General features: G+C 33.2%; 1 protein-coding gene across 1 annotated transcript; it reads right to left on the bottom strand.

Moving 5' to 3' along the window:
- Positions 1 to 562: 562 nt before the first annotated feature.
- LOC106105889 (homeotic protein empty spiracles-like) lies at positions 563 to 25640 on the bottom strand. Its single transcript, XM_013286345.1, has 3 exons — positions 25074 to 25640; positions 14741 to 14913; positions 563 to 2281 (listed from the first exon to the last, which is right to left on the bottom strand). The coding sequence occupies exons 1-3, from the start codon at positions 25522 to 25524 to the stop codon at positions 2084 to 2086; spliced, it is 822 nt and encodes a 273-aa protein (XP_013141799.1). The 5' UTR covers positions 25525 to 25640; the 3' UTR covers positions 563 to 2083.
- Between the last annotated feature and the right edge of the window lie 1078 nt (positions 25641 to 26718).

Genomic DNA, 26718 nt, shown 5'->3' with positions numbered 1-26718 from the left:
CAAATTTCATAAAGATCCGCTCAGCAGTATAGGCTGCAAACTCTAACCAACATCCATCCATCTAAACATTCGCATTTATACTTAATATTAAAAGATGTTAAAGACGCCTAAATTACTGAACGGATCTCGATGAAAGGCATAAATGTAGAGGAAAGTCTGAAAGAACATAAGCCACTTTTTGTTTTTTCCATGCGTAGTCGCAGTCTAAAGCTAGTAAATCATAATCAGCGAGTTAATAGCAAGATGTAAGTAATTAAAAAGTCTATATTCAAAGAATAGATCGTAAAACGCGACATGGCTGCTAATCGGAAACAGTTAATGAAGTAAATCTATCGATTCAAAGTTAATTGAGCTGAAAATGGAATCTAGGTTTCATTAGCGAATAGGTAACGTCACAAAACACTTTTGTGCGCGACTGTAAAAGAGCCAAATAACAGAACTATAAAGATTTGTATTTTGTAACGGAAAAACTCAAAAACTACTGAACCGATTAAAAAAATTCTTCTACCATTAAAAAGCTACATAATCTCTGAATGACATAAGCTATATTAATAATTAAGTTTTTTATTCAGAACGAAGTTGCGAGCAAAAGCTAGTATAGCTTTATTTTAATATTTTTTTAAAGATATTAATTTCTGGCCTGACAGGGCAGTGCCGCGCCTCCCTAATATTATGACTTATTAAAAACAAAAGAAAAAAAGCAACTTGGGATTCATTTGTTTTGATTTATTTATACAAATACACTCCAATAACAAGAGATCAAATACAATGACGTCATTAAGATGTCTTCAATTTTAAACATTCTCATAAGCAAACAATTTCAATCATTGCAATTCTCTCTGTAATTTTATACCCAACGTATACTTATATCAATAAAATCGATACTAAACAAGAAATTCGCCAATTAGTCGACTTTAAGAATTCCAAACAATGCCTTAGCTGGGCAAGTTATTGCGTTTACACGGCCGACCGCCACGCTCCCGCGACCTCAAATTAAACGATTAATTTAACAATGGTCGCTTAATACCTGCCACTAATTAAAAATGCAACTTTAATGGCGTCGCTTGACGTTTCCGCGTTGACACGTGGGTGGCGGTGTTGCCAGTATAGTAATTGAGGTTTAGTGTTACCCTTTTATTGAATTTCATTTAGTAATAAGGTTGACGATGCACTGATAATAATTATTGTAATATTTTAAATAAAATATTAAGTACTTGATTGTGTAAAAATGTTTACTAAAGAAATTCGAGATATTTTCTTTTATTTTACAAATGTAATCAAATCATCTACGTAACCACATAATAGAAGGTTAACCATCTTAACGAAAACCGATATTGTACATTAAATTATCCGTGCGTTCCTATATTTTGACATTGTTAAATGACTTCGTGAAACAATCTCACAATACATGTCAAAAACAAACGAGAACGTGAGATCATAATCGCTAATACTGGCCATAGACAAATAGCCGTCCGGAACAATCGTCAACAGTTTAAAAACAATTTGATTTCGTCGCGAGCAATTACTGGACGCGATGCTAGCGCCTGATACCGACCTATACACATCTCTTAATAACAGCCCACAAACGATGCTAACCATAGACTATCAACTCTCTCACTCACTCTTATTGTTACCCTATACCCGTCCCACTCTAACGTTGACAGCTCCAAACCATAATCAGCATTTAAAATCAAACCATCTAATTATACCCACATCACTAGAAGAACGCATCAAAGGAGTTTTTAATTAATTTAATACCCCCAAACTATTATAATGGACCCCAATTTTGTTATCTAATAATTCGTGACGCGCTAACAAGAATCGTTCTGACGCCATTTTGAATCCCGTTAATTTAATGACACGGTTACTTGTTTAGAATTAAATAAATGATCGCGCAATGAATTGAAACAAATTGATGTTTGAATTCGTTATTTTTTTTTTATCGGAGTCGTTGTCTAATTTGAATCTGTCCAACATAAATAAGGAATGATTTAATTACGAGACGCCTTAATAGATTAGTATTGAAATAAATAAGAATAATTTGCTTATAAATAATATTTACATAGTCCTGTCTATCACTATTCTACGTCTCATTTTCACTCTCACTTAGGTCATCCATATCCATGTCGATTAATTCTTCATCTTCGTCATAAGAGTTGTTGAACTGGCTCCCATCATCAGGTTTGCTACCAGAGGAACCAGATTTGGTGCCAGTTTTTGCTTCTTCTTCTTGCTGCATTCTTTTATGTTTCGTTCTTCTGTTTTGGAACCAAACTTTCACCTGGAGACAAGGAATATATATTTAAAATCGAGTACAATCTAGAAGGTTTTATTGAATACATATTCGGAATAGATTTTTAGGTTAAGTTAGAGATGCCAAATGTAACGTACAGTCAACAAAATAAACAAAGAATTCGTAGATTAAAATTTTTGAAACCGATAGCATATTCGAGTTCTTGAATTTTTGGAAACGTATACATATGAGTATTTAAGCAGCTGACTGTACATTAAAAATACTATACATAAAAAATCTGACATAGATTATACACACGTTTCACATAACATTTTATATATATGAAGTCATCAAAAAGAATAACAAAAGTCACCCTTTGCGAAACACCCCCTCGATAACATTGAACGAAAACCATAGATAATTTTCCAAACGCTCACAAAAGCTTTTCCCGCTCAAAAAAACATCCGCCATCTTGTGACGCTATTTGTCACGAACGTAATGGCTCGTGAAATGTATTCAAGACGCCGTCGGCAGTGCTTTTGAAAAATTATAAATGCAATACGAAATTCTGGCAAAGGGAATTGCAGTTAGCTTTTACTTAACGTTATTTTTGCTTTATTGCTATCATATTATGGTGTGTTTTAAATTGTAAGAAAGATTTTTTTGTTCATCTGTGCAAAATTAAAAAAAGTCGTAGCCTACGTGGTCTAGACTATGTTCTACATCTATGCCTTTCATCGAGATCTATTAAGATGTTTTGGAGATATACAATCATCCATACAAACTTTAGCATTTTAACAGTACTATGAAAGTATATTTGTGCTTTTTAAAAATACCAGTTAATGCCCGCGACTTCGTCCACGCAATATTAAGATATAATATGCCCGTCTATGTCAGCTACCCTTCAGTGAAAGTTCGGTCAAAATCAGCCGTTTCGGAGATTACCCGGAATAACCGCGGCTTGCGGACAGACAGATAGACAGACTAAAGTTTAGTTGCGATTTTCGTTATCAGCAACGACAAATACATCATCTTTCCGAAATCTGGATCTGGATTGATATTACAAACAGACGGTCCAATTTTATTATATGTATAGATTATTACACATGTAATTTTGAAAATAATCTAAGTTTCATTTCGCCGATAACGGAAAATATGAGAAAAATAATTTATAACATGGTTATACGTGAAAATAAAGTAAATCGATTTGATATCAAGCAATTTCTTGCAATCGGAACATTCGTAAAGCGAGCAAATTGCATTATTGTGTTGATAGGATTTAATAAAAATGGTAATCTATACTAAAACTATAAAGAGGAAAGATTTGTATTTTTGTATGTATTGAAATAACTCAAAAACTACTAGGCCGATTTCAACATTTTTTCCACCGTTAAAAACCTATGGTGTCAATGTTTAACAGCCTATATTTCTACTATTTTTTTTAATTTCACGCGGACGGAGTCGCGAGCAACAGCTAGTTTTTACTAAAGTTAAAACGAAAGATTTGTATTTTTGTATGTATTGAAATAACTCAAAAACTAATGTGCAGATTTCAAAAATTCTTTTACCGTTAGAAAGGTAATTTATCTGTGAGTAACATAGGCTATATTCACTATTTTTTAATTTCACGCAGACGAAGTCGCGAGCAACTAGTCTGTTATAAATGCGTAAGTTTAGATGGATGTTTGTTGGTCTGTAGCCTGAACTGCTGAACGGGCATAGACATAAAAGATAATTTGGAAGAACACAGACTACCTATTTACTTTTTTAAGCTTGTGTAATATAATTTACGAATGTTATCAGAAGAAAGCAAGAAAACTGCAATATTTTCACAAATAGATAAAATATACATGAGAATTTTATAAAGACAAGGACAAATGCAGAAAGAGACAAAAGATGGTATAAAAATGTGAACAAAGTGGCGTTACAAAGGGGATTCCCTATTCAAAATTAGATTAGTATTCACGGTACATTAGCGACATATAGACATCAAATATCAATTTAGTAACATCCTATGTCACCCTTTATGTTATGGTTAATCGTGCGTGTACGGAAATAGCCGATCTTCGAACCATGAACTTATAGAAAAACTAGCTTTCGCCCGCGAGTCTGTACTCGTGGAATTAAAAAAAAAAACAAAAGTGAGTAGCCTATGTGTTCTTCCAGACTATCCTTTACATCTGTGCGAAATTTCATCAAGATCCGTTCAGCAGTTTAGGCTACAAACTCTAACAAACATCCATCTAAACATTCGCATCATACTTAATAATATTATAAATGCGAAAGTTTAGATGGATGGATGTTTGTTAGAGTTTGTAGCCTAAACGGCTGAACGGATTTCGATGAAACTTGGTATGGATGTAGAGGATAGTCTGGAAGAAGACAAAGGCTACTTACTTTTGTTGTTTTTTAATTCCATGCGGACGGAGTCGCAAGCGAATGCTAGTTTATAACAATAGTAAGATTAGATGTTTGCCTGCGATTTTGTTTCCGTAAAAGTACTATATCATAAAAACTTATGACATTATTTTAAATAAGAAGTTAAAACGTTCTACCTTTTATACCATTACTGTATTTGATCATGATCATCATCAAATCTGTGGCTGAGATGCGTATGTTAAGATGGATGTGTGGTGTGACAAGAATGGATAAAGTTAAGAATGTGTACATTAGAGGAAGTTTGAAAGTAGCGCCAGTGGTGGAGAAATTGAGAAGCAAAAGGTTAGCGTGGTATGGACATGTTATGCGACGAAATGATGGGGACATAAACCAGAAAGTGTTAAGATTGAATGTGGATGGCTACAAAGGAAGAGGAAGACCGAAGAAAGTGTGGATGGATTGTGTGAAAGAGGATATGCTTAAGAAAGAGGTGGATTCAGATATGACGGCTGATAGAGATGTATGGAAGAGCAGCACATACTGTGCCGACCCTCCATAAGGGATAAGGGCAAGTGGATGACTGTATTTGATCATCATTACCAGCTCACTGTACGTCCCCACTGAGGGGAAGCCTGCCCTAAGTTAAGAGGTAACTAGGCCATAGTAAACTACGCTGCACTGCGGGTTGACTTCACACATATCTTTGAATTTCTTCGCCGATATGTCCATCAAGATATTTTCCTTCATCGTAATAAAGATGATTTTAGAGAATTTATATTTATTGAAACATTTCAGATAGTAATAAATATAGCTTATGTTAAGTTATAATATAGCTTTTTATCGATGTAAGAATTTTTGAAATTGGAAGATTCGTTTTGGAATTATTTCTTTGCATACAAAAATACCAAGATACAACTGTTTTGGCGTAAACATTTTGAAATACACCATTTCAAAACATATATGTTTTTAGACACTAAAAAGACAGTCTAGTGTTAACTTTAAAATATATTTTCCACGATATATCTATCTATACTATTATAATAAAGCGTAAACACACATTTCTTAGTTGCCTAAGATGTCAGCAATTACAGCATATTTTTGAATAATTCTTATTTTAATAAAAAGCCCTACACTTACGTCACGCTTTAGACTATATGTTTTCACACCATTAAACTTAGGGAAATATTTTGGATAAAAACCCTAATGTGGGAAAGAGACCATAAGTTGCTGCCAACATGAAGAAAGCAAGGTTGTCATTTATGCATCTGAATTTTCACATTTGACGATTACAATTTCATGCGGATGAAGCCGCATGGGAACAGCTAGTATTCTTATAAATTACATTCACCGTTCCATGTAACTAACTTTATTACCATATTTAAATAATTCTCATTAATAATTGTTAATGTAATACGATGTTTAACACATTGCAATGATTTATCCGTCTTTCTGTCTGTTTCAACGTTTATTTATATTTATTGTTAATATTAATAATGTTTATGTAAATTACACTTTACGCATATTATTATAAAGTACTATTTTCTATGAACAATAGAGCATCTGTCTTTGCACCTGCAAGTTTACGTTTACGGTTATAAAGGTTGTGATACACTTGATACAATATTATTCCAAAGTTAACTTCACTATTCCAATTTTACTAATATTATAAGTGCGAAAGAGATCCACGTGGATTAAAAAAAGTAAATAGTATATGTTTTCCAGACTATGCTCTACATCTCTGCCAAATTTCATCGAAATTCGTCTAACCGTTTAAGCTACAAACTCAAGCAAACATCCATTAATCTAAACATTCGCATTTATAATATTAGTAGGATAGATATTGCTCCTGTAATTAAATAGATAACATACGTGCATAAACTTACAAAGACAATTTATACATTTTTTTATCTATACCACATTATTAGTGTCCAATGTGTCACCAACCTAACACGCAAGCAACCAATCATTAGCGTCTCATGTGCGAACGAACAACTCGTAAATTACAAATTTAACTACATTTTAAATGCAATATTTGAACAAAGAAACCTCACAGTAATATCCAAATGATATGTTAAAGGTTACATTAAGCGATTTTAGCATTATTCACAAAGTATTAAGGTCGTTATTAACTTGAATTCGAGACTATATTTTAGTGCCGTAAAATGCAGATTTACTGTTCCTAAATACAGTACCATGAAGGTATTCGAGATGTTAAGTTGGTACAATGTAAGTTGCCAACGTAATAAAATTATGAAAGATGCGCGGAAGGTGCGAAAACGGATAGGGTTTTAACAGAAGCGTACCCATTACATCATAAAATACGTAGATTTCATTAGTAAGCATAATAAAATTAATCCATACATCTACTTTACTATCCTTAAACATTTAATCTATACTATTATAATAAAGCGTAAACACACACTTCTTGGTTGCCTAAGATGTCAGCAATTAAAGCAATTTCTAATAATTCTGTTTTTAATAAAAAGCCCTACACTTACGTCACGCTTTAGGCTAATATTTTCACGCCATTAAACTTAGGTGGTAAATATTTTGGATAAAAACCCTAATGTGGGAAAGAGACCATAAGTTGCTGCCAACATCAAGGAAGCAAGATTGCCAAGTTTTGTCATGTCATGTCATTTTGACATTTGCAATTGAGAATTTGACAAATGTTAACAATGAAATAATTTTATACTTATGAAATCGCACGGGAACAGCTAGTTTACTATAAAATTGAATAATAGACGATCGCTTTATATCGTAAGCCTTAATTGTACTATTAATAGCTTACTGGATATTTTTAACTTAACGTAGTAAAAACGAATTTGTGTGTCAAATTTTAAATTAACGTTAAAAAACAACCAATGTGACTAAAAGAAATAAATTCAGTTTTTTTGTGATTTATTGGTCAATAAATAGTGTTTTATTTATTCCTTAAAAAAGAACTATTTCATTAATTATTTTGGTTGTTTGTAATACTAGCTTTCTCCTGCGACTCCACTGCATGGAATTAAAAAAAAAAAAAACAAAATTAGGTTACCTATGTGTTCTTGCAGACTATCTTGTACATATATGTCAAATTTAATCGAGACCCGTTCAGCAGTTTAGGCTACAAACTAACAAACATCCATCCATTCACACTTCTGATTTTTCGCATTTAAAAATGTGTCTTTTGAAATTTACATTCTAAACATACGGTAGTTTACGTAGGAGCCATACATATAAATACCATGTAATGTTGAAAAGATAATCTGAAATCTCATCCCCTAAATTGCAGCTACACGTCCCATAGGCCCATTTGTCGAGCAGGGTTAACTCATCCGTCATGAACCTATTCCCATCTCTGAGGGTGGTACAAGTTTTATCACCATTAGGGTGAGATTTCTTATTACTTTTGATATATTTATGTTTATGCACAATGTAATTTAATACTTACGACATGCTAAAGATATATGTAAGATAAGACGAAAAAAAAATCACAGAAAAATCTACTTTGTGGAATGGAATTATAATCTAGGTATTTTTCGATTCTCTAAAAAGAATCTAGATTTCTAGACACTAAAAGATAACATAAAAATACATGAACAAAGGATTTCCGTTCCCAACTAAGCAATAAACCAAACAAGCCATTAAACAATTATAACGATCCGTTGCAAATTTAACAATAAGCGAAATAACGCAATAACGCATCTGCTATATGACTATTACCCGACCACTTTAAAACGCACCCTAAAAATATAACAAGCTACTCAATTTCAAAGATCAACTTTCCCTGAACGTGCTAACAATGGTTTAATAGAAGGGGGAAACGCTACCCGCACTAAATAAATAGAGGGCATTCAAAACATGCCCAGAAATACGATTAAGTACTTATATACCCCATTATACTCTACCCCGACGGATTAGCGAGCGCATGAGACGGATATACGATTTCCTACGAGAACAAAAGAGATAGCATTCGAAAGGGGAGATGCGGCAATTAAGGGGTAGAGCGTGAATTGGGCCAAAATTTAAGCGGAAAGCTATTTATCCGTATATTACTTTATTGTCGATCCATTAGCGTGCGAGAGGGATAGCTGCATGAGATGGAAAGAGATGATACGATGCGACAAATTGGGGTTGTTAGACATTCGCAATTTTAACGAGATGTAGGGCTGTCGAGTCTTTTTATAGCGTATTATTCTTGTACATTTATCCCGAGAGAAATATGTTATGGAGATTTTGGTAACTGTGTTGCTGAATAATTTTAGGTTATAATTATATTGCGACCCAAAGGAATAAGGGTTAATTCTTCGATTTAAAAGTTATATTACCATGACTCAAAGCGGACTCACATCTTTGACTAAAATATCGCCAACTGTTGTGCGATTGTCGATTGTTTCGCAGCCAATTCTAACTGTTTAGTTACACAACTGAAAATCGTGTAGAGTGCGCATATAAGCTCATAGGAAATCAACTCGTGACTAAACAGTTGTGCGATAGTTTAGTCAAAAGAGTACGCGCTTTTAGTATGATTATGAGCTCGTTTGTAATCTATTCCTTGCTCAAAATAGTCTTTGATGTTTTACATAGAAATTAAATAAAATAACTGTCAACACCAACTCATACTCGTAGTTCCAGCGAGTTTTTTTTAAATTGATATAAATTTTTAGATATGCATAAATAACTTATGTCAATAATTTTAAACACCATAACCATTACTTTCTATCAATTTAATAAAAAAAAACAGCACTGGCAACTCAATAAACAAAGAATTCTAATACAAAGAGTACAATTATCCCCCAACCTCCTTAAATGAAAGAGACGGAATGTTTGCTTAGAAAGAGACGGCATGACATTTAATATCGCACTAAAGTGTCAATAGGCGGTTAATAATGAAGTCTATTGTATATTATAATTGGTTAGTGAACATTTACTTTATACAGTAGTCGGATAATAAATACTCTATAGAAAATTATGTGATGCTATTTTATGAATAAATTAAAAAATAATTGGCTTGTGTAAGATTTTTTTCGGAGTTGACATCAGTTGCTGCCAATCCATACATGAAGATGACAAAATTAGGGGAAAGTAATAGTAATAAAATAATGTTTATTTTAGAAAAAACGATATGTAATATGTCAATTTTATTATGCTTTTTCTTTCATTAAAATGTGCATTTTAAGGAAAAAATAATTTAAGATTTTCTTAATTAAATTTTAGTAACACTATTTTTAAATTGAAACATTAAAGGCTTGTCCCACTACTGGCTGATAGAGGGTCAGATAGCTTATAAATGAAGTCACTGTCAGATAATGTAACATAATCCGATATTTCCATAACATATTTTACACGTTGGATTTATTTATTATATTTCATTTTATTTTATTTTTTGTGTAAAAATATTAGTAGATTTTTGTTAATTTAGTAATATTTCCTTTAACCTTCCTAGTAAGCTCTAGGTTTGTGCTAGGATATGGTTTACGACAATAGTCGAATAGCGGGATTCGAACCCTAGACCGTAAGATCGGTAGTCCGTACCCCAGACCATTAGGCTATTGAAGCTTAATACAATTAATTTACAATTAGCTAAGAGAAGCCATTAATGAAATATCTTTTTTTTTAATACAGTGGCTGTAAGCATCTTGCACCTTTGCCTATTTCCGTTGAATATTTTTCATACAACGAATAATCAATTAAAATTACAAAATGCCTACAAAATAACATTATTATTAATGGTAAATTAAAATCAATAAATTAACATAATATATAGAGAGTAAAGTACATAAAATTTTATTGCAATCTATGTTAGGGTTGTCAAATCCGGAAGCTGGTCGACTTCCGTTGCAAATCGACGGTCGTTTACGAGCACACATCCCTATTTCGGTATTGTAAAGGATTTTTTATTGTCAACTGTTATAACTGATATCCGTTTTTACATAACGGTTATACGTTATTTAACGATAATAGACTTTCAATATATTTTTAATTTTTGCCAGTCTATACTATTATAATAAAGCGTAAACACTCACTTGTTGCCTAAGATGTCAGCAATTACAGCATATTTTTAAATAATTATTTTTTTAATAAAAAGCCCTATACTTACGTCACGCTTTATGCTATATATTTTAACGCCATTAAACTTAGGAGGTAAATGTTTTGGATAAAAACCGTAATGTGGGAAAGAGATCATAAGTTGCCAACATCAAGGAAGTAAGGTTGTCATCATGTCATGTTATTTTGACATTTGTAATTGATAATTTGACAGATGTAAACAATAAAATAAAATTTTCGTAATTTCATGCGGATGAAGCCGCACAGGAACAGCTAGTAAGTAATAAAATATTCCATTAATCAAGAAACATTAAATTAAATTATGTTTTCTTGTTATTTTTATTCGTAATAAATTTTTGGTTTTTACTTTTTAAAAAAATGGAAAAAATCACAATGATGCCAGTAATTATAATTTGCATATTGTAATACTTTTTAACAAGCAAATATAACTTGTTCAAGTTGACGTTTGATAACTTTATTTCAACCTTAGTTTTATTGTTAACTTAATTTGCATGGGACAAGTTCTAATGTACTTATTTCAAGTTGATTTTAATTTGAATTTTTAAACTTAATCTAAAGTATTAGGAAACTTAAATTACTTGAAGTTTTCCTTGTTAATAATAATTTAAGATTCATCTTAGCTGGAATCTTTTATACGGTGGTATTATACGGAGACATGAGAGGCGTATCTCACCCCCTGTAGGGGGTAGTGTTGACACAGCCCCGCCCCTAGGGGAGACGGGGGTGCATTGGGCATGCGCCAATATCTATAGACATATTTGAATCAATAGTGTAGAGTATCTTCTATATTATTTTATATTAGCTTTCGCCCGCGATTCCGTCCCTGCGGATTTAAAAAAAAAGTAACAGACTTTGTTCTACGTCTCTGACAAATTTAATCGATATCCGTTCAGCAGTTTAGGCTACAGACTCTAACAAACATCCATCCAAACTTTTTTATCTTACTAATATTTTGAATGCTAAAATTTTAGATATTTGGATGGATGGATGTCTGTTAGAGTTTGTAGTCAAAACTGCTGAACTGATCTCAATGAAATTTCGCATAGATGTGCTAGGCATGGACTACTTGCTTGTGTTTTATTTAACTCCGCGCGGATGGAGTCGCGGGCTAAAGCTAGTTTATAATATTAGTACGATCTATTTTATTGTTAACCTTCTATGTAATATACTGATTTTTTTATTAAATTATCCATGTCAGACATAAATTGTATGGACTTACTGTCCCCAGGTAGTGTTCACAGTATACCATTTGAAAGCCAGTCCAGTTATTGAGGGCTACAATCCAAATGTATGTCAAGTGTAAACCTAATCCAACTGGAATCGAATACCCAAGTATTATAGGTCATTATTGATGAAACACCAAGTTAATACCAACATTGCTTATTGTAACTTGAAAAAACTTAACACCAACAAACAGGGTACAAATTATCAACTCAATAGTCCACAAAACAAGTATAGCTTTTCACATGCCCTAACAACCTTATTAAAACCTTTCAATAATTTTAGGGATCCTTACAAAAATGGTTTCGAATATTTTTTTTTAATTTGGAAAGCAACAATTAAACTACATTGTAAATTAAGGCCTAAATAAGTGTCAATTTATTTAATAACTTTTTTCTAGACATATAAAAAAATATGTAAGTAAATTTTTATATGAACAGCTAACACGTAGTAGTCCTAACATTACTCTTAACGAAATGATTACACCGTTGATTAAGTATGTTTTTAAGATTTAGAGCACACTCACATCTTTGACTGAACTATCGCACAACTGTATTATCGCGCTTTGTTTCCTATGAACTTATATCGTTACACTATACTCAATTTTAGTTGTCCTAAAGTTGAATTGGCCGTAAAACAATCGACAATCGCTCTCATAAGATCAATTTTAATTTAAAGAAAGTAATAAATTTATTTTTAATTTTATTAAGTACGGAACCATGAAACTTAAATATATTTTCGCTCTTCCCAATCGCAACCACAACAAGGTATAAGACAGGTTATACACGATAGCAGTAATTTTATATTATTAACTAAATTACAAGCATCAGGCATCTGCCTGTACGTCCGTCCGTATCAAACGAGATATTAATGTTAAATGTTTACTGTTCATAATTCGATTATTGAGACCTTTATATACATTTTTAATTGTTTTTATTTTGTTGGACTTACATTTATTACGTAACTAGCTTTTCCCGTGCGGCTTCATCCGCATGAATTGTGAAAATTTTATTTTATTACATTTGTCAGATTACAAATGTCAAAACATGACATGATGACAACATTGCTTCCTTGATGTTGGCAGCAACTTATGGTCTCTTTCCCACATTAGTTTTTTTATCCAAAAAATTTCCCCCCTAAGTTTAATGACGTGAAAATATATAGTCTAAAGCGTGACGTAAGTGTAGGACTTTTAATTAAAAAAAGAATTATTCAAAAATATGCTGTAATTGCTGACATCTTAGGCAACAAAGAAGTGTGTGTTTACGTTTTATTATAATCGAAATCCCATAGCTATATGATATTTTTAATGAGATATTAGTTAAGTATACACTTTTCTATAGTGAAAACAGTTATGGACTGAACCAGCAAAACGTCTGTTGGGCAAAAACACGATCGTCTTATAAGTCAGCTAATGTTTTAAACATACCGTTTAATTAAGCCGTCGTTAACTGGCTAAGTAAATACGATTAGGTGTGGTTGAGAAAAAATTATCGATCGAAAATTGAATGGCGGGAAATATTTGAAAAATGTAGTAAACATTTTCCTTTTTTTTTACTCGAGATTTCATTGCATTCCTGCTAAATATTGTTACTTTTGCCTGCGACTATGTCCGCGTGGAATTAAAAATACAATAGTAGCTTATTTGTTCTTCTAGACTGTTCTACATCTATGACAAATTTCATCGAGATCCAGTTTAGGCTACAAACACTAACAAACATCCATCTAAACTTTCGCATTGAAATATTAGTAAGATTTTCAATGACACTAATTGAGAAATTAGAGTTTGTAGCCTAAACGGCTGATTTCGATCAAATTTGGTACAGATGTAGAGGATAGTTTGGAAGAACACACATGCTACTTAATTTTGTTTTTTGTTTATTTCACGCGGACGGAGTCGCGGGCACAAGTTAGTACTTCGTTATTTTATGATAATTCTCTACATTGTAATCCCTTTTTAACCCTTAAATGCATGATAATGCATTTATACATGAGTCTTTTCTTTCTTACCCAATAGACTATTTAGTAAAAACGTTTTTTTCTCTTTTTTTTTTCTTAATGTATGTTTAATTTACTACCAGTTTCATTTTATGGTATTTAAAAAGAAAAAATCGTGCATTTATGGGTTAATTATTTTTAACACAAAATTAAGAAGCCTAATTATCATTTCTCTGAACAACAAATAAAACATTGGCGATCTAATAAAAAAAAACAAGAAAAACTGCACATATTAAACATAAGACCATTACAAGTTAGTGTCAAGTCCTGTTGTAATCGATATAAAAACATCACTAGTTATGGTTTAATTAATATAGTAATGTATCTATTAACGAAAAAGGGCGCGTAAGTTAATTATTGCATTCACTAAATACCAAAGTATGAAATTACCATTGAATTTCAAACAGAGAATAATTACATAAAAAAAGTATTGCAACACTTACAATGTACAGAAAATAGGTACTATTATAGAAACTTATTAGCACTTATGAAACTAGCTTTTGACAGCGATTCGGTCTGCGCGAAATTAAAAAAAAAACTTAAACATAGCTAAAGGTACTAATGGCCAGTTTCCTACGGACATTTAACCACTCGTTAGTGTTTTTTAGTTCGATTGTTTCATAAATTGCGTTTCCGAAAAACGTAACTTGAGTTTTACTTAATTGAAACTATAAAATATATCGAAATTTCAGCAACCGGGCATAAGTGATAATGTAGCTTTTTAATGGCATTTGAGAAGGTAATACTTCTTAAAGTTTAAGTCGGATTGACTTTATTAAACTCTGAAACTTCTTTCTTTGTCTTTAAAAAAAAAACATAATACGTAATGTGTGGTTAAAGCGTTAGTCAACGTACCTGCGTCTCCGTCAAGCTGAGTGCTTGTGCCAACTGTTTTCTCTCCGCTCCAACCACGTAATGGTTCTTTTCGAACGCGTGCTCCAATTTCAGAAGTTGTGATGGAGAGAACGCCGTCCGGATCCGTTTCGGCTTACGAAACGGCTGCAGCAGGAATCCGGGGATATCTGGACCTGTGAAGAAAGATATGTTAATTTTTTTTTTTCTAGAATATAAGGTGGCAAACGAGCAAGCGGCCACCTGAATCCACCGGAATGGAAAGCGACCGCTGTCCATAAACATCCATAATTGCAGATGCGTTGCCTAACCCTTAATTGACGGAGGAGGAGACGCACATAACGAGGACATTCCCCCTTCCTATGCGTTTCCTCCACTGTCAAATCCACTTTTCCTTCCCATCATCTTAAGAAAAGGGTCGAAAGGGAAAGGGATTAAAATTGGGCCGCCGGCTTCACACTCATCAGACGAAACGCGTAATTGCTTCCACTTCACGCCTGTTTTCTGTGTGGTCTTCGTATTACACCGGGCGAACCGGCACATTCGTGCGAAGATTTTAAAAAGGGCTCTAACACTGTAAATAGGCCTATAATAGTATTGGAGAAGAATTTGTAACTCGACTGTTAAGGATTCTAAAGGCATTTGACTTAACTGTAATGAGAAAGGATTTGTTAACAATAGTAACCAGAGGTTGGTGTTGGGAAGGGAAAGTATTGACGAAGGTGGATATATAGGAAGGGCAATTATCCTCATCTTCGATGATAGGTAGGGAATATTACTTTTTCGGATGTCTACGAGCATCTGTCACTTCAATATTTCAGCGTATAAAAGTGGCCCCGTGCTTGTTTGTCAATTTTTAATTTAGACTAAGTTTTCATTGTTGAAAAACATGCGTACCAAAATACATTACTCCCCCTTTTTTGACTTTTAAGAAAAAAGAAATATCTATGTTCTAGAAAAGTAGAACAGAACATGATATCTGAACTTCAGAATTAAGAGCAGGCGCACACCGTTGACTAAACTATCGCAAATGTGTGCGATTGTCGATTGTTTTGCAGCCAATTTAACTATTTAGTTGCACTAAAAATCGAGTAGTGTACCTCCATATAAACTTATAGGAATCGAAGCGGAAACAGTTGTGCGATAAACAAAGTGCGAAAAATTTGACTAAACAAAGAGTGCGTGCGCTGTTCAGATGAAATAAGATACAATAAGAATTATAATAGCATATATTTTTTTACAGTGTTACTTTTGTACATATTAAAAAGAGATTCTTTTTTTTAAACTAAAAGACGTATCCTTTCATTGCGGGGCTATTAAAATTAAACACAGATTACCGCTAAACGAGCGTCGCTCAACAGCCTTCTTCATTGTTAAGGCTTGTTTCAAGAACTTACGAGAAATATGAAGTAGTCACTTTAATTCATTACCAATTGTTTAGTTAGTAATAATTTCAAATTGAAAAACGAGAAAACTACATTTTCATACACATTAAATAAGCCAATTCCAATATTAAAAAAAATTAACGTAAACAGCAAAGGTTCTTATGTGATTTGTTTTATTTTATTACTCATTCCGCGTGAAATTAAAAAAAAAAAACAAATGTAAGTGCTTTTGTATTCTGCCAGACTATCCTCTCCATCTATGTCAAGTTACATCGAGATCCGTTCAGCAGTTTACAAACTCTAACAAACATCCATCCATCTAAAGTTTCTCATTTATTATATTAGTAAAATTACAGTATTTGTTAAAACATAAAAAAAATTTTTCCTTTACATGGTCATCATTATCTACTCTATGGTTACATTCCACAAGGAATTTTTTTATACTCTATGACATTTACACGTTAGTATTTGACACACCTGTACTCATGTTCGAACATGTAACAATTAAAACATAGACAATATTATCGTTTTCTCTGTTTCAATTAAGTACTCTTGTACGTTATAACGTAATAAAGATGTTATCAATTGTTTTCAAGCTTGTCTCTGGCTAATTAATGTATTGCTTATAGAAGCAATTACAATATACTCTGTTACTTTATTGGTTAAATGATATCGCGTCGTAGTTTACGTAAACATTTATTTAATTATTAAATGAATATTTGTATGGTAATGAATTTAAAAAAATATCATTGGATGAATAACGGTTAATCTAACTAATATTATAAATGCGATTGTTTAAATGGATGTTTGTAGGTTAACTGCTGAACGGATCTTGATGAAATTTGTCATAGATGTACGAGGAGATAGTCTGGAAGAATACATAGTCGGCTATTTTTAATTCCATGTGAACGGGGTCAGGGGCAAAAGCTAGTGAAGTTTTAATCTTAAATTTGTAATACCGTATTTAAAATTTACTACTGCTTTTCTAATGTACATTTATGAAATAAAATCTTCACTAAAAATTGTGGTTTTATACTAATATTATAAATGCGAAAGTTTAGATGGATGGATGGATGTTTGTTAGAGTTTGTAGACCCAAACGGCTGGACGGATTTCGATGAAATTCGGTATAGATGTAGAGGATAATCTGGAAAAATATATAGCCTACTCACTTTTGTTTTTTTAATGCCACTCGGACGGAGTCTCAGGCGTAAGCTAGTAATTTCTAAAATGATTGAAAAGGGCGCGTAATCATGTCCGCCATTTTGAAAATCGCAACCGCGACGGAAGGCAAAGGCGTTCGACGCGTGCGGTCTGCCTCGGCGATTAATTAAAAAAAATGGCCGCATAAATATGAACATTTAGCAGTGATCGTTGTTAACGACATTATAATAATACGTCAACGCAAATGCGTATTTCGCGTGCATCGCATTACGCAAATGATGGTTTATAAGCAAGTAAAAATATATTCACGCCTTTGATGCAAGATAATTTGACGATGAGGATTTTCTATCCCTTTCTTTATATTTTCTCTTTCTTTTTAAATAAATCACCATTCTCTTTAATAGACAGCATACTTTAATAGACAGTCTTATTAATTACTAGCTGTTCTCGTGCGGCTTCATCCACGTGAAAAATTCAAATGTAGAAACAACATCGAAGGTTTAGACGTATGACAACAATTACTGTAACGATAATAACGTTGCTTCCTTAATGTTGGCAGCTTGTGGTTTACGGTACCTTTCCCACATGAAGGTTTTTTTCCAATTAATTTATCCGCTAAGTTTAAAAGCGTGAAAATATAATAGCCGATGCGTGTCGTAAATGCAGGGTTTTGTGTTAAAGAAAAAATTCAAAAATATACTATGATTGCTGTCTACGCCACAAAGTGTGTTTACGCTTTATTATATTAATATAGATTACTTGTTTATTATCTCGATACATTCATTTACAAGAAGTACTAAACGGTTCTACAAAACATGTTCTTATCTCTGCTGACCCCAGTGTCACAGAATATAAATCCATTACTACATTAATAGATAATTATATTATATATTATCTATAGCGAATCATAGACAACGGACATAGATGTTGACGACGAATAATGGCATGTCACATCACTAGAAAAAAACCGGTAAAATTTATCGGTACTTTAAAATATTGGCATTTTAGTTAACTAGCTGTCCCCATGCGGCTTCATCCGCAGGCAATTATAAAAACTTTATTTTATCTTTAACATTTGTCAATTTATCAATTGCAAATGTCAAAATGAAATGACATGATGACAATCCGTGGCAATCTTGCTTCCTTGATATTGGCAGCAACTTATGGTCTCTTTCCCACATTAAGGTTTTTATCCAATTTGTTTACTAACTAAGTTTAATAGCGTGGAAATATATAGCCTAAAGCGTGAAGTAAGTGTAGGGCTTTTTATTAAAAAAAAGAAGTATTCAAAAATGTGCTGCAATTGCTGACATCTTAGGCAACAAAGAAGTGTGTTGTTACGCTTTATTATAATAGTATAGATTATTGACGCATCTTCCAAATACAAACGGCAAAAATACCGTAAAACCGTAAGTACATAGGACTTAAGTAGAGAAAGTGTCAATACGTTAAAATTATTAATTAAAATAAAAGCCGTTAACAAATCAAATTAAAGTCTCCCATAAAGCGCTTCAAGCATAATCATAAAGAGGTGAATCTAATTTAAAATGAACATACAAATGCGCTGTCATAAAGTTAATAATAAATTCTAAAACGTGAAGCGCTTTTAGATAGATTGTTAAAATCTCGTTATTAGATGCGCTGACGCCATGTTTAATAACTTCTGTTTTAAATTGAAACCGGTACTTAGGTCATGGATCATAATAAACGATAAATAAGAGTTGATAATAAACTATGTAATTGAACCTGATATTAATTTCATTATTTTTGAGGTTATATTCAAACTTATTAACATAATAAGTACTAATGTTTATATTACTAATATTATAAATGCGAAAGTTTAGATGGATGTTTGTTAGAATTTGTAACCTAACTGCTAAACGGTCCGTAAGAACACAGGCTACTTGCTTTTTTTTAATTCCACGCGGACAGAGTCGCAATCGAAAGCTTGTAATATAAATGCGAAAGTTTAAACGGACGGATGTTTGTTAGAGTTTGTAGCCTAAACTGCTGAACGGATCTCGATGAAATTTGGTATAGATGTAGACGATAGTCTGGAAGACAACATAGGCTACTTGTTTTTTTTTAATTCCACGCGGACAGAGTCGCAGGCGAAAGCTTGTATGAAACTATGTAAATAAATATTGATTAATGGATGGATGTAAGAAGATAAATCCAAAACTGTTAGAGATCTAAATAATCTCTAGCACGGAGATTACTGCCTGAAATAGATTTGAATAGATTTCGACCACGTTGAAACGCGGCGGTATGAATACAACTCGATATATCTCTGCATTGTTATATTATGAAGTAGTAATAAAAAAAATGACGCAACATGGCAACCCCTTAATCTACTATCTTCGTAAACCATACCAACACGGAGTCTATAATTACGAAAACACAATTACATTTATACGCACGAAAGCAAACATCTCGTTTAAATACTCTGAGTATTTAAACACGGGGCCCTGTAATTACAGACCGACAATTAATCATAATTTCCCGCCCATACTTCAAGTGCCTAAAACGTAAATCACTACTAGCGTCCAAGATGGCGGACGTTTGTTAATCCCACAGCAACTCGCCCAACAAAGTGGTCTCGAATTACACCCAATTATGACCTATTCAATTCTTTTTTTCGATCTTAAAAAAGCTCATCCGGTAACAATCGAGGTAATTAAGAAAAAGAGCGCGTAACAAAGTTTTGACGTTCAGTACTACCAACATTTCAACGCTACTAGTGATGGGCAATTATCGATGATACTTAATTTTTCACATTATCGGTTTTATTTACTTTTATAAACACGCAAATACAAAACAATTATTTATACAAGATAATTATACGGAAAAGTGTTATAAAGTTTCCAACATTATGTTGCTTAGTAAAACAAAATTACTTTACGATACAAAACTATTTTAAAATGACTTTATTAGTTTTATAATGTCAAGTTTAAGTCATCAACGTTTTATTTTTAGCTTGCAAACGGCCGAATACTGAAACGAAACAAATATTACGCATCGTAAGCGTCGCTTACAATCTATAGACGTTAAAGAAAGGAAATCAGTGTTCAAGCGTGATTTTATCCGGCTCGAAGGACCAATTGTTTGGTTTATATAGTTTATTTGGTATAACAGAGTTTATAATTTTATGGGCGTAGTAAGATCTCTTAATCGCCATTACTTTTGGTTCTGATTTTTCGGTGCTGCTAGCGTCCCGCGCGAAAAACGCTGTTACATATTTTATCGTTTCAGTAATCAGCTGTAATTCACACAATGTTGGCATTAATATTGCTGGCCACCAACTAATAATTGTTAGTCTTTAAGTGTGTAATAAATACTTTACAATTCCACAGTACATTAATTTAATTGAACAATTGTTTAACAAAGCTTAGTGACAACTGACAAGTATTTGCTACAATATGGCGGCTATAAATGACAACACGACAATTCCGCATTGTACCTTAATAGGAAAAGAATTAGTGTTACGGTTATATTTTATAACCTGTCATTATTATATGACCACGTAATAAAATCTTACTAACATTATAAATGCGAAAGTTTAGATGGATGTTTGTTAGAGCTTGTAGCCTAAACTGCTGAACGGATCTCAATGAAATTTGTCATAGATATAGAGGATAGTCTGGAAGAACACATAGACTACTTTTTTTATTTTATTTTAATTCCACGCAGACGGATTCGCGGGCGACAGCTAGTATTTATCTAGAAGTTTTATCTAATACTTATTAGCGAATGTAAATAATTGAGAAACGATAAACCGATAAATAACCTCGATATCTACTCTCGAACATCACTATAACTACCGAAATTATCAAAAACCTTAACAAAGGCGTCACATAATCGCGGGCGTTTTCCCGCCTTGTCACAAAGCGTCTTTGTCAATGCTCTTACATTACTATTGTGTTGATTTTTTTTTAACAAAAGGGCGTTAAGCCGGTTTAATTAAATTTGAACAGCATTTTATTGTAGCGGGTTCATAAAAATAACATTGTTAGTTTACGAGGGGTTGGCAGTCAATTGTCCCCGTTTTGGATGACACCGAAAGGTTATTTGCTGAATATTTTCTTTGTAAACAACCCCTGTATATGCATTATTTTTTTATTTACACAGATAATGAAATTTCATTCCAAGGGTGGTTTTAGTAGCGGAATCGATTACTACTGAATTGACACGTTGCTAAGTGGCGTAGGGATGTGCTTGGATAAATTACCGGTTATTTTATTTTTGATAATCGAATAATTAATAATTCATTTTGAAATAACTCAACAACTACTGGGCCGATTTTAAAAAATCTTTCACTGTTAGAAAGGTAATTTATCTGTTAGTAACATAGGTTATATTTTTAACTTTCACGAGGTCGAAGTCGCGAGCAATAGCTAGTATCTAATAAAATTAGATGCACTTTCTGTTAATACTATTCGCTATACTTTTAATTCCGATACAATTACATGTAAAAATTATTTATAATTTACTCTTATTATCTAGTTCGTTAATCTTTGAACATAAAAACTTAACAAGTTAATTATATATAGTGTAAACTCTTTATAACGACACTGAAGGGACTGTCCATTTGGTGGCGTTATAGAGAGTTATTAAATGGAGATAAGAAAATTCAGAAGTTTATTTCAAAATAGTGTTAGTAGTTTTCTAGTAGTTACGTAAATAAACAAAATTTTGTCGGACGTCTTTTGCTGCACCAGTAATTATTTTGCACTTTTTAACTTATTTTATTCATATCTTGCAATATTAAGCCATTTTCGCGATAAAGCGAACAAAAGAACGTACACGGCTGCGCAGTTTTATTAATTTTAGCAATTTAAAAGGCACTTTTTATTACTTAATTGTGGTCGTTATGAAGAGTGGTAATGCTATGTATAGTATGGAAGACAAGCTAAACCAACCACAGCCAATTGATTTCGACGCTTTAGGGAGTTTGTCGTTAATTCGAGGGACGTTAGGTGGAGTTGACACTGTATATGGAAAACACAACACAAATCAATTGTATTAACCAATACATTAGTTTATAATAAACATTTTCTTTATCAGCTACATAATTACGACTAATGGAAAGATAGTTACAATGTATAAGGTCTTAGGTTATCAGAATAAACGCGGAGTAATTATGAAATAGAACTCCGTGGAGGTTAAATGTTGCACAGATAGTGACAGAATAACTTTTTAATTACCCTGACAGATGACGTTTAGCGCGGGAACACGCGAGTACAGATGTTACGTTTAACAGATTATAACGATTGTGATTTAAAAAGTTACAAAAAAAATTATTTCATACTAATTGTACTTGTTACTAATATTATAAACGCGAAAGTTTATATGGATGGATGTTTGTTAGAGTTTGTAGCCTAAACAGCTGAACGGATTTAAATGTAATTTGGCACAGATGTATAATATGGTGTGGAAGAACACATAGGCTACTTCGTTTTTTTAATTCTACGCGGACAGAGTCGCTGGCGAAAGCTAGTAAATGCGAAAGTTTAAATGTATACTTTGTTTGATGTAGCCTAAACTACTAAACGGATCTCGATGAAATTTTTCATAGATATAGAAGATAGTCTTAAAGAAAAAATAGGTTAATTAATTTTGTTTTTTTTTTCGACGACGGATTCGCGGGCGATTCTTTGCCGTGACATAAATTTAAAAAACAAGATGGCGTCTATTAGAAGATAAATTGAATAACCGTTTCAAATCGTCAGCAATTAACACACACATGTGAATGTTCCATTTACGGTCAAAACAAGGTGACCCTTGCTAGTTATAGTTACTTATACTGACAACTTTACGATTTCAAATTATAAATAGACATCGTAATACTAATTTTAATTTTAACAAATTAATTATATTCCGATTATAAATCTTTTAATAAATCGATTTTAAATTACTTTTGATAATTATGAGGTCATTATAGTCATTTTGACATATTAAACACATTGCAATATATTTAAAAAAAAAACATTTTATTTTATAGGGTTGTCACAGAAATTGGACGTGATTTAAATGTCGTATTATCCAAGCTTTCGCCGGCGACTCATTTCGCGTGAAATAAAAAAGTAAATAGCCTATGTTTTCTTCCAGACTATCCTCTACATCTGTGTCAATTTCATCGAGATCCGTTCAGCCGTTTATGCGGTGAATTTTAACAAACATCCATCTAAACTTTCGTATTTATAATATTACTGAGATAAGATTTATACTATACTAGCTGTTCCCGTGCGGCTTCATCCGCATGAAATTATGAAATTTTTTTTTTATTGTTTACCTTTGTCAAATTGTCAAAAGTAAATATCAAAATGACATGACATGACAAGCCTTAGCAATCTTTCTTTCTTGATGTTGGCAACAACTTATGGTCTCTTTCCCACATTAGGGGTTTTATCCAAAATATTTACTCCTAAATTTAATGGCGTGAAAATATATAGCCTAAAGCATGATGAAAGTGTAGGGCTTTTATTAAAAAAGAATTATTCAAAAATATGGTGTAATTGCTGACATCTTAGGCAACAAAGAAGTGTGTGTTTACGCTTTATTATAATAGTACAGATAAGATTTATACTATATAAAAAAATACATTTTTAAAAAATATTAAACGCTGTGATGTTTAATATGAAAAATAGTATAAGAGTATTATTTAACTTTTTAATTTTTTAACTTGAGTCTTTATTATAATTTACCAAAGAAATCAATGGACAATAACAAAGCGTGCAAAACCACGGGCTACGGTTAGTTCGTTAAAGAATGAGGTAAATATATGATACTGACAAAAGACAATAAAATATAAAAGCATATTAGTAACTAACAAACATTTAGTAGTAGCTTAAAAAGAAACTAATTTAATACTGGCTGTAAGTGTTGACTTGTGCCTCGATAAAAAAAAAAACATTCTGTGTCAAATGTCAAAATTTGACTTTCTTTTTTTTTAAGATAAACGCCGCGTGAACGATTCTGACCGCGTCCACAGATAGAAGTTATCTTAATTGCGTCTTGTTTTTGGATAAGCTACCTTATTGCGATAATTTAATCTTTATTCAACATATATATGTTATGTAAACTTCCAGATAACTACATTGTAAGAAACTAATTGTTTACAAATATATGTTTTTATTCATACTAATATTATAAATGCGAATGTTTAGGTTGAAGTTTGTTAGAGTGGAGATTTGTGTAGATGTAGAGGATAGTCTGGAATAACACAGGCTAATCACTTTTGTTTATTTTTAATCCACGGACGGTGTCGCGTGCGAAAACTATAGTGATACAACGTATCTTTATTTAAAAAAACTTATTCAATATTAACAATTCGTCTTTTATCTCATTATAAAATTTGAAAAAAGAATTAAAAGTTTAATTGATCACAAGATTATTTTGCCGGCGGCTTTAAACTATCGGGGTTTTAAAAGCTTTAAAATTATTTTTAAAAAGAAAATCTTTATTGTCGTATAAGCAATTGTAATTCTTATGATTATCTGTGAGGAAATATCCAAAAATATTATTTATCTTTTATTATTATTACTGAGAATACAGATTAAAAAAAAATTAATAAATGAGAGCGCAAAACTTATTATGCGATATATTCTTTGTAAGATTATTTTATTTGGTATACCAAAGCCTGTTATTACCCTTGCTTGGCATGTTTATAGAATTTCACTAATAAAATATAAATAATTCTTTTTTCGATACGTTTAAGACACATTTAAATCCAATATATTTTTTTTGTAGTGCACCTAATGGTTTGTGTTATTTTTCTAACTGCTTACCTCCGGGGAACCTGTGGGGGAATATCCTGCCGTGCCTGTTGATCAGCCAGGGGTACAGTTGGTAAGACTCTCGAGGCACGGGGGCGGCGGGGTGATGCGGAGGGTGCGGCGGAAGCGGTGCGCCAAAGCCTTGTTGCTGGTGGGCGAGCGCGGCGGCCAGCGCTGCGCCCTGGAAATGCGCCAGGAACTGCTGGTGATGGCTCTGAGCCTCCAGGTACGGCAGCCGCTTCAACTCCGGCGCCGGGAACACCGCCGGCAACGCGCTTGGCCGCAACAACGGCCGCGGCGAAGGACTGCGCGGCGAAGCCAGCGGCGACGGAGACCCCGGGCTACCAGGCGACGGAGACGCCGCCCGCGGCCGCTCCGAACCCCCCACTATACTGTCTATACTGAAGCCGATCTTCGGCTTCGATGGCACCGCCACCACAGGGGTCGGTGCGAGAGGCATCATGCTTCACCGCAACAGTACCGTCACAAAATTACACCGAATCGAGATCACATGTGCACACACAATCCATTTTCGTGACGCGAGCGCGCGATACGAACGCCAGGGCGGCGCGCGGCCGAATGAGCCGGTCCAGTCTCCCCGACGCCCGTCGCGCGGGAAAAAAACCGACTAACATGGAGTCCCGTGTTCCTATTGGCTAAGGAAACCTTATGGGGGTCGGCTGAATGTCGCTTTGGCGTTCTTTATTTGAATACTTGAGCTGCGATTGGTCGGCCGGGGTGTAAAGGTGGAATTTGAATTTGGAACGCTTTAATAGTGGGCGGTTCGGCGCGCCGCTCTCGGCTCGCAACCAGCCGGATGACGAGTCGGCTCGAGTTGGTCTCTATCGCTCGGGGTGGATGTGCTTTCGAATTTCGTCGGTTGTGATTCAATTAAGGCGCTATAGGGAGGGTTAACGCGTCGATGGTCTCTTTTGTTTTTTTTTTCTCCGCCGCGCCGGTCGAAGGCGCGTCGATTTCTGCCACGAACCGAGTAATACTTTTTAATTAACTCCGATGCTTTATTAGCTTAATGCCGCGAGATAAAGGTGCGTTCGAATAGAAAATAAATCGATTTCAAATCGTATTGAAATACGCTGCGGCGTTCGTAATTATTTTCGCCGTTAAAATAATTGGCGGCCAATTGTTTTGCAAAGTTGCGGAATTTAATTTTAATAAAACGCGATAAGATATTGAATTTCACGCAAATTTTCCGCCATTACAAACTAAACTGTGTTTGGTAAATACTTTGATTTTTTTTAATTAAATTTCTTATGCTTACAGTTCTGTTGTGGGATTGATTTTTACATTAAAATCAATAAAAGCTTATCATTTGTTGCGAGCCACGTGACTTTTATTACAACATTTCGTTTTATTTGCCAACTTTGTTTATTAATGTTTTCTGATTGAATATTTCCAGTACTACCTAAAAGATTTCATTTTTATTAGCGATTATGCATGCATGCACATGCATTATATAATAATATAAATGTTAGATAAATAAGTTCCTTAAGTAAGTGAATTTTGTGATTCTTATTAAGGAAATAAATATATTCTTAAACCTATTATAACAAAGCAAAATTAATTTTAAATCAAATGTAAACTAAAATCCAACTATAATTTAGCCAAATTGACTCAAGATATTGGATAAAACGGGGTT

The sequence above is a fragment of the Papilio polytes genome, unplaced genomic scaffold (assembly GCF_000836215.1).
Source record: "Papilio polytes unplaced genomic scaffold, Ppol_1.0 DF822622.1, whole genome shotgun sequence".
NCBI lineage: Eukaryota > Metazoa > Arthropoda > Insecta > Lepidoptera > Papilionidae > Papilio > Papilio polytes.
This window is presented reverse-complemented; position numbering and strand designations above follow the sequence as displayed.

Excerpts from the sequence above, each read along its gene's own strand:
- LOC106105889 (XM_013286345.1), bottom strand. The coding sequence starts at position 25,524 with ATGATGCCTCTCGCACCGACCCCTGTGGTGGCGGTGCCATCGAAGCCG. Across the intron at positions 14,914-25,073 it reads CCCCCACAGGTTCCCCGGAG|GTCCAGATATCCCCGGATTC; the intron begins GTAAGCAGTTAG and ends CTTTCTTCACAG. Across the intron at positions 2,282-14,740 it reads TCAGCTTGACGGAGACGCAG|GTGAAAGTTTGGTTCCAAAA; the intron begins GTACGTTGACTA and ends CCTTGTCTCCAG.